This window comes from Sipha flava, unplaced genomic scaffold (genome assembly GCF_003268045.1).
Source record: "Sipha flava isolate LNK unplaced genomic scaffold, YSA_version1 107_pilon_pilon, whole genome shotgun sequence".
Taxonomy (NCBI): domain Eukaryota; kingdom Metazoa; phylum Arthropoda; class Insecta; order Hemiptera; family Aphididae; genus Sipha; species Sipha flava.
Window position 1 is genome coordinate 1,759,891 of NW_020271724.1, and position 9,087 is coordinate 1,768,977.

The 9,087-nt window shown below is 24.0% G+C and overlaps 3 protein-coding genes across 4 annotated transcripts in view; 1 reads left to right on the plus strand and 2 right to left on the minus strand.

Annotated features, from left to right (window-relative positions):
* LOC112685477 (NADP-dependent malic enzyme-like) overlaps positions 1 to 2,897 on the minus strand; it is a 5,442-nt gene extending 2,545 nt beyond the window's left edge. Inside the window, exons 1-3 of the mRNA XM_025557381.1 lie at positions 2,652 to 2,897; positions 2,258 to 2,594; positions 2,018 to 2,199 (exon numbers count right to left, since the gene is read on the minus strand). Coding sequence (XP_025413166.1) covers positions 2,018 to 2,199; positions 2,258 to 2,594; positions 2,652 to 2,677 — 545 coding nt within the window. The 5' untranslated portion in view covers positions 2,678 to 2,897. The remainder of the gene's footprint in view (positions 1 to 2,017; positions 2,200 to 2,257; positions 2,595 to 2,651) is intronic.
* Positions 2,898 to 3,929: 1,032 nt separating this feature from the next.
* Positions 3,930 to 9,087, plus strand: LOC112685473 (nucleolar pre-ribosomal-associated protein 1). Its single transcript, XM_025557372.1, has 11 exons — positions 3,930 to 4,031; positions 4,814 to 5,019; positions 5,084 to 5,377; positions 6,670 to 6,838; positions 6,931 to 7,214; positions 7,275 to 7,402; positions 7,456 to 7,674; positions 7,740 to 7,978; positions 8,045 to 8,287; positions 8,346 to 8,499; positions 8,563 to 9,087. The coding sequence occupies exons 2-11, from the start codon at positions 4,839 to 4,841 to the stop codon at positions 9,046 to 9,048; spliced, it is 2,397 nt and encodes a 798-aa protein (XP_025413157.1). The 5' UTR covers positions 3,930 to 4,031; positions 4,814 to 4,838; the 3' UTR covers positions 9,049 to 9,087.
* LOC112685481 lies at positions 5,498 to 6,083 on the minus strand. Of its 2 annotated transcripts, XM_025557404.1 has the most exons (3): positions 5,837 to 6,083; positions 5,657 to 5,776; positions 5,503 to 5,595 (listed from the first exon to the last, which is right to left on the minus strand). In XM_025557404.1, the coding sequence occupies exons 1-3, from the start codon at positions 5,873 to 5,875 to the stop codon at positions 5,542 to 5,544; spliced, it is 213 nt and encodes a 70-aa protein (XP_025413189.1). In that variant the 5' UTR covers positions 5,876 to 6,083; the 3' UTR covers positions 5,503 to 5,541. The 2 variants fall into 2 exon arrangements, with proteins under 2 accessions (XP_025413182.1, XP_025413189.1); XM_025557397.1 differs by having other exon boundaries at positions 5,498 to 5,776; positions 5,837 to 6,076.

A 9,087-nucleotide genomic window follows, 5' to 3' on the forward strand; every position in this document is an offset into this window, starting at 1 on the left:
ATAAATTTGCTAAAGATTAAAATTATAAATTCTAGTATCGTAGTCAACCTATTAATATAAACAAAAGTTAAGCTGAGAAAAAAAAATTAATAATTTCATAATATTATTTATACTTAACTATTAAGTATAATGAATAAAATATGGACGAAAAATATTAAAAATTAGAATATAAGTAAATTTGTTATAATCAATCATCTTCATACAGGTTTAAAAAATGTATATTATGTTCTATTAAAATTAATTTGTTGTAATATATTTATAAGTAGTTTGGGTGTCAAGATATCAATATAATAAAAAATATGATTAATCAAAACTCATTATTTCTATTTGTTGTGATAATAATTTGAAGTATCAGTCCGATTATAACATTTATAAATATAACATGTTAATCTGTTAATAGGTAAATAAAATTGCTCAATTGCTTTTTATGATACTCAATAAATGTATGAAGTAGCTATTAAAGTAATAATAAAAAATAAGTAAATACTATAAACTAGCTTATGAAAACACTTAATATAATATTAACTAAAAATAAAAGTTAATTTACATTTATATAGAGTAGATTAATAAACTGAAAATGAAATTGTAAGGCCAAAAAGCAACAAAACACCAATATTTTGTTCGAATTTTGAAACCAAAATTATAGAAAAATTATAGTTATATTAAAAATCATTTGTACATCGTATTACAATAAAAATATGTTTAATAAATTAAGTATAATTAAAATTAAAATATAAACATTAAGAACATAAATTCTAAAATAAGTAAATATGTAATAGTATTGTTTTTTAAAATTATTTATTGCTTGGACCAGAATTAGAAAGTATTAAGTAATTTGTGACTCAGGAGCCCAACAAATTTAAAATAATTTAATATTATACATAAAAAAAAAAATTTATAATTATACAGGTAATACAAACAAAGCATCAATATAGTGTACGGGAAAAAATATGCCTTAATAATTGAGGAACCACTAAATTTTCCATTCAAAAATTCATTTACATTGATTCTCAAGATTTATTAAGCTGCTGGTTTTATTGGTTCATATGTAAAATTTAAAAGATTATAAGTAAATTAAATTTATTAAAACAGATATTTTTTTTTTTATATAAATATTTATAGAAATATAAAAATTATATTAAATTAATGTAAAGAAATAATTAATTTGTTAATTCATAAAAGAAAAAATTTATTGGTTCAAAAAATAAAAAATAATTATTTTTTTGATTTATAGCAATTCATAATTAGGAATTGTTGATACTAAATTATTTTAGAAGATTTTTAATATAGGTAAATATATATTATTATTGTAAAAAAAATTGATATAAAAATAAATTTAATTAAAACAATGAGAGAAAATATAAATAATCTCGAAAACAAAATTACCATATTTAATTAAAAAAAAAAAATTATTGTTAAAACACCATAATAAGAAGTTAAAGAAGACAATTATTTTTTACTTTTAGTGAGAATTAAACATTGTCATAAATATAAATGTCAATTAACTTTATTACTATTGTATAATACTTTGTAGCATGCAATTTTAGTTTGATGTCATACGAAATAATTAATTATGGAATGATATCATAATAGTTTAAATAATTATTCTAGAAGAAATAATATTCACTGTATTTAAGTCAAATCATTTGAAACATTTTAATTTTCATTAAAATATTATTAAAATATAATCCTACTTTTTTGCTTTACAACATAAGATAATTTTGATAATCTGCCAATGGATGTACAACAATAGCTTAGTAACCAAATGGCTTTATGCCACCGACCTATTTGAACATTAATATTATGAACAGAATTAAAAACTAAAGCAAAGATAAAATTTAATTGTTAGGAAATTTATAACTATGGTAGTCAGGTTAATAAATTTAATTAAATTGAATGTTCAAAATATTAGTAGAATATTTCAAAAATAGTGATTAATGAAACAAGTTTATCAAAACAAGTTATCAACTATTAATACAAATCGGTCTAAGTTGACAAAAATAAAAACTGTAGTTACCAATTTTTTAGTAAGTCATAAATATATCCTTTGTCATTAATAGTGATAAATAATCCTCTTGGACGGCGAAAAATCAATCCAAACTTTTGACATGCTAATCCTACAGTTGGCGTATAAACAATTGGTAGTAACATATGAATGTTTTCATTTAAAAGTCTAAAATATAGTCTTTCATTTCGATCCTGTAAACCATATTAACATTAAAAAATAGTTAAATAATTAATAAAATATTTTGATTACTTGTAATTCAGTCAAGTATAAAAACTTATTCAAATCTTCTTGATACTTCATGACACTGAATCGGCATACTTCCAATTGTTCTTCTTGAGTTTTAAATTTGGGTGGCATCAAACCATGAATACCAAGTGCTTGTCGTTCTTCTAGAGTGAATGCAAGACCTTTATTTAACCGAGGATCCCGTATATAATCAATTCCTTGGACCAAAGAAGGGCAAATAATATCCCCGGGTGTACGTGAAGGTGATGAAAAATGAAATTTGCGACATTTTGTACGATCAATACAAGAAGAACTAGCACAATAAAGAGCTAAATTTCTTGAAGCCAACGTAGTACTACAGCTAAAATAAATAATTAAACATAAATTTACTGAAAACAAAGATATTATAAAAACTGACCTAATAGTTTTTGGTAGCAAGTTCATTTCGATTTATGTATTTACAGTAATTTTAGATTGTTTGCATCCGAAAATACACGGAATTCCAAAAGTAGACCAATATAGTACAATTCTAGCGTATAGCAGTTTCTAAATAGCACTAGAGATTAAACAACTATACAAGAACACAATAAAATACTTATATCATAATACACTAAATTTATGGGTAGATAGCATAGATATTAAACTATGTTTAATATCTATGGTAGATAGGTATAGAATGTGGTAAGAGAATAAATCAAAATCAATTTGTTATCAGAAGCATATCACAATCACCGGCTGGCGGCTTTACAACAGTAACCGCTGTAAAAATATTTTCTGCGAACCTCAAATCCAAAGAGGATATAAATGTAGGTAACAAATTGAAAAATTAAATTTATTAAGGCCAATAGGAGATGGGCAGTACAGCCATAGACCTATTAACTAAATTTAGTAAGCAGTTAGATAGTTTTTAGTTTTTTATTTAGTTAATAGGTCTATGAGTATAACAATGTATACCTATAATGTTCAGTTGCAAAAAAATAGTTCCGTGAACTGTTGTAATGATATTAATTGTTGCTGTAAATAACGAGTTATAGAATAGATTGCATTTTACAAAAATATTGTAAAATAGTCTTGTTTTAACCGCTTTCAGGATAGTAAGGTTATAGATAACCGAGATATAAACATTATTCTTATCACATACAAACATACAACGATTGGTCATTATTATGGTTTAAGAAGGTTTAGAAGATTTAAGACTTTAGATCATTAGTATATGATCTGCGATCAAAAATATCTTTACATACAAAAATCATAATGGCTCATAGACATATAAAGATATATCTTTATATGTCTGCATGATGGCTCCTCTAGACTCTAGAAAAACAGACTGTGTGGCCAAATAGCCGCCGACAACGTTGGTTGCCCTCATAGACCTATACATTTATGGTGTTTTTAAGTGTACAGGTCTATGCTATAAACCGCGATAAGATTACATTTAATTTAACCTAATTTTGTACTATAGCCATACTTTTAGCAACAGGAAAATAGGTACCTTAATCCGGGCAGCGAATGCAAAAAATACTAGCCTACTTTTGATAAGTGATATCACAGTTTGGCGTCGTAGTCGTGCCGACTTTACAAAATTCTAATATAACCTAACATTCTCAAAAAAAGACAATACACCCAATGTTGTTTTAAATTTTAGAATTATAAATGTTTTTGCTATCTAGTTATTAACAATTTAAACATTAAACAAATGTTTGAACAATATGTAACATTTTAGAACAATGGTTTAAATGATAAAGAACATTTTGTATGACTAAAGAATTTAATTGAAAAAAAATATCTATATTATAAAGTAAGTTTATTATTTGAATTGAAAATTTTTATATTAAATATTAGTTAGAATTAGATTGAATTAATGGAAGGGTGTAGGTATTTTAGAGCAATCATATAATAATGGTAGTTTTTAACTTAAGTAAATTGAACCGATTAATGTTAGCATTTTACAATACCAATGGCTATTCAAATTTTATGCTTGTGTTATGGTCAGAGTAGATTAATTTATCAGAAGTATGAAAGTTGAAAGAGTTATTTATGTTTATATCTAATATAGAATGTTATGACTAAGTCCCTGCATTCTGGAATAGTTGAATTCAGGATTTTTGTGAAAATGTGACTGAATTGTTTTTATTATGTTATTACCATTAAAATGTTTATGAATTTGCTAACCCCTAAATTGGTATGTAAATATTCATTAAAAATTTGTCATATTGGTACTTTGTACCTAATATAAACATTTTTTAGAATTTTAATTGCTTTACTACATTCTTAATTAATAAAATGGATGACATTCCTAATTGTCTTAAACATTTTGATAATGATTTAAGTTTTAATTCAATATTATTTATTTATTTAAAAATTATTTATTTTTTTTTTACAATACATATTAATTCAATAAATACTTATTCCTATTGTTATGTTTTCATAAATATGTTATGAGTTATTGAGTTTATATATGAATAATTATCTTTATAGTTACTGTGGTTTAATCTGTTCAAATACCATACCTAATTATTTTTAGTATTTACTTATTGTTATTTACTTATATTTTTGTCAAATTATTCTTATTATTTTTAGATTATAAGCAATTACAATCTTCAGCATGGATGACAAATACCGAGCAAAATTAGAAAATTTAGTAAAAGAAAAAAAATATTTGGAATTACAAGGATTTAAAAATATTATTACATTTATTGGTAGAAATTGTGTTTCTGATCAATTATTGGACATTTTTTTAGAGTATCTCAAAATCTATCCACAACAAATATTTCTTATTCCAAAAAGTAATCTATTAAATTAATTTTTATTATATTATTGTAATTTATTTATGTTATACTTTTGTTACAGAACTATTCATTCAACTTTTATCAAATAGCGGAAAATCATTACATCCTTTAGTTTTGTTTTTGGCATCACAACATGATTATATTGATTATGACTTGAATTTGGACAATTTACCAGAAGAAAAATGGTCTTATCTTATGTCAGCTTTTTATGAAAAATTTCCACTTATGACATGTGATCCTATTATTGTTTTAAAAATAAAAAATAAAATAGATACTTATAAAATGTTAATAGACAGTCCACAATGGTTTAATGAAAATGGTGATTTCTTCATGGGATTACATGCTATTGAATTTGGTAAGTTTGAAATAATGCTAAATAATAAATACTGAAATAAACTTTAAAATAATAGAGTAATATACTTTATTTTAAAATACTTTATTTTTACATTTAAAAAATAAATTTTCAATTTTTATTTTACCATCTCACAGCCTTATACTTAATAATATATATATTTCCATTTATATCTGATATGTAAATATGGTTTGGATTAGCTTTAACAAATGATGCATCAACTGGAAAATAACTTTGTTTAACATATACTCTCCTCCTTGGTACTTTAACACAGTCACTTACAGATGATGAATTTTGTCTCTTGTGCTGTTCTTCTTTATCATACTGTTCAAAACTATGTAAAAATTCTTCAAACAATTTTGAAGTTCGATTAAAAGTCTGAGCATTATCCAAGTATTCATCCTTAAAATGTAATAAATATTTAAATTTAATTTTTGTAATAAAAAGTAATAAATAACATACTTTATATGGATTAACACTCGCTCTTCTAAATTGATCCATCGAAAACAAAAATTGAAGTATGATAACTATTAAACTTTTAATTAATTTTAATTTTCAAGTTATTATAAGTTGCTGCAATATGACTGACAGTATAATAAAACGAGATAAACATCAAATGGTCAATAATAAATTGTCATGTTAAACTTTATTAAGAATCTTTTATTAACTCTTTTATGTTTTCAATGAAACCAATTTAGGAGTGGTCATAGTATCTCAAAATAAATTGTAATGTTTTGCTTATCTCAAGATTATTACATAAATCTAAAATATATAAACTTACAACCTTGTTATTGTTTTGTATTTTAGCTATTGATTACAGGCTAATTTATATTTTTGTTAAATTATTATTATCTATTATACTTTGATCCTCTTACCAGTTATAATAGATTAAATAATTCTGCTGCAGTCTGTTAACTTTTTTATTATTAAGAAGTTAAGTAATAATTCTCCTCCTCTAATTACATCCTTATTAAAGCCTAATGAATACATGTTTATTTAACCTATATTTTTTTCCTCTTATGTATTTTTATATTGACATAATTTATATTAATTTAGTAAATATAATTAATTATTCATTTTTAATAAATATTAATTTGGTAAGTAATATTTATTAGATTTTACTTATTAAAATTTAGAATATTAACAAATAATAAGTATGATACTTAGGTAGTAAAAAATAAGATTTTTAATAATTACCACTACAATATTATAGTATATGAAAAAAATAAAAATAAAAAAATGTATTATATAAATGATAAACATTTTGTAAAATTAAACATGTTTATATTTTTTAGATGAAGATGAATGCGATGAATTGTTCACTAAATTAAAAACAAATTGGTCAATATTTAAAATAACAAAAGCAGCTGTTTCTTTTGTAGATTTAGTAGCATCTAAATGTAATAAAGAGTCAGAATTTATTCAGTTTCTTATCTCTACTCTTTTCTCTCTGCCTCCTGAAAAGTAAAAATAATAATATCAGTAATGTTATTAGATTATTTTTAAAACTTAATTTTATTAATTGATCTATTCATTGTTTTTTATTGATTTTTTAGTGAAAATGTTGATTGGTTATCTAATCAAATTATTAATAATTTTAAATTGTTAGAAACTCTCAGTCCATTAGAAATAAGTGATTGGGATGCTTTAACTATTAAAGCGGTTAAATGTGGATTAATAGAAAATGATCCTGAATATGGTTTCATTAGAGTTTTCAGGAAATTAATTAAAAAAGCAAATATTGATAAATCAGTTGTTTCCAAATCTTTTGAATTACTTGCTGGCTATTCACAATTTACTAATATAATGTTAAATCGGGATGCTAAACAGATTCAAAAAGGTAATTTGGTGTATCTGTTATTGCTTATTTCTCAAATTTAAAACCATTTTTTACTTGCAGAAGAAGTATTAAGATTAATTTTTACATTAGTTAAAAAGGAGCCATCTATAATGGCTCTAAGTCATATTCCACTTTTTCTTTGTTCATACAATGCATCATTATCAGTGACTGATCAAATATTATTAAAAGTATGTTATTATTTTAAAACTCAAGACTCAATTTAAAGTTATTACATTTTTAGATTCTTGCTTATTATGAAGAAAATAATATACCAATGTCTAACTATAGACCTTACTTGTGGGGATCATTTGCTGTCTCACATTATCAAGTAAAAAACCACTTAACATCAAAAACGTTACACAGTTTTCCTTCTACAACTGAAGTGCTTTCTTACATACCATTTAAAAGACTGAAAGAAACAATATCATGTTTTCCAGTTAATAGATCTTTGTGTGTAAAAGTAAGCATTTATTTAATTATAATATAACATTTTTATTTAATGTATTTATTTTAATTATTTTATAGAATGAAAAAATTATACGTTACAACCCAAGTAACTCTCAAGATCCAAGTAAAATGTTTGATCCCTCATTTTTTTTGCCAATGATCAGTAGTTTGTTAGCTACCGAAGCCCCATTAAGTATAGAAAAATTTAATACAAGTGGATGCCTGTCAATGGTATTGGTATGTTTAGGTAGTTGTGATTGCAGTATGCGGGCAGCCGCATATCATGTGTTGACATTATTGCGATCTCATTTATTTTGGTAATAAAAATAATTTGATTACTTTTATTGTTATCTAAGTATTTATAATGTATTTAAATTTTTCAGTAGAAGAGCAGAAAATATGTTTTGGGATTATTTTCTTAGTTGGGTTGCACATGGCATTCAACACTTACATTTACAGCCTCCTCCTCAACTACCAATGATTTCAGCAATGTTTTTAAGTAGAATGGTATTAGCTATGGCTAATCATGAAAAGGCTGTAGAAGCCACTTGCGCTAAAGTACTGTTAGCTCGTCCTGTTGCTCAACTCAATTATGTTCCTGAATTGAAAAAATTTTTAACAGCAATGTGAGGTCTTAAATTGTTTATCTATAATAATTTAAAATATAATTATATATTTCTATAGGCTTCCTATTAAAGATAAATCACTAAGCATGATCTGGGTTTTTGAAATAATTCGAGATGGCATACATACTAATTCTGACTGGAATACTCTACGTTTAATGGACATATTCAATATAATTTTATTTATGTTTAGAAGTTCTAATGAAAAGTTTAAGGTAATATTTAGAAGTATTTATTATTTTATTTTGTTATTTAAAATGTATTATATTAATTAATAGGTATTAGTTTTGAAAATTATGGAGTCTTTATTTCGTGTTCAACCTGCAACTAAAGGAGGCACTGGTCCTTGGGCTATAAGTATAATGATAGCAGTAGATAAATGTCCATCAAAATTATCTCCTGAAGTAATCATCGGGACATTTCGATGTTTACAATCATTAACTAATAGCTCATTTATAAGCATTTTTGTGGTTGACTTTTGGCTATCCATATTTTTGAAGTACGGAGAGAATGCTGATATTTGTTCTGAAGGCTATATTACATTAAATAGCCTTATTTCCAAATATAAAAATGTGTTTCAATTGTTCAATAATGAAAATTTAGAAGAAATAATAGATCGTGGAGCTGAGTCAAAGGTTTTATCTGATGATGAAGTATTTAAATGTAGGTCTGTTTTACTTTATGGTATTAAAGGTATTAAAATTAAAGAACCAAATCCATATTTACTTTTACCAGTCTTGGTTAAAATATTGAAAGCAGAATGAATTTTCAATAAAGATTTCACATTAATTTAATTTTTTATG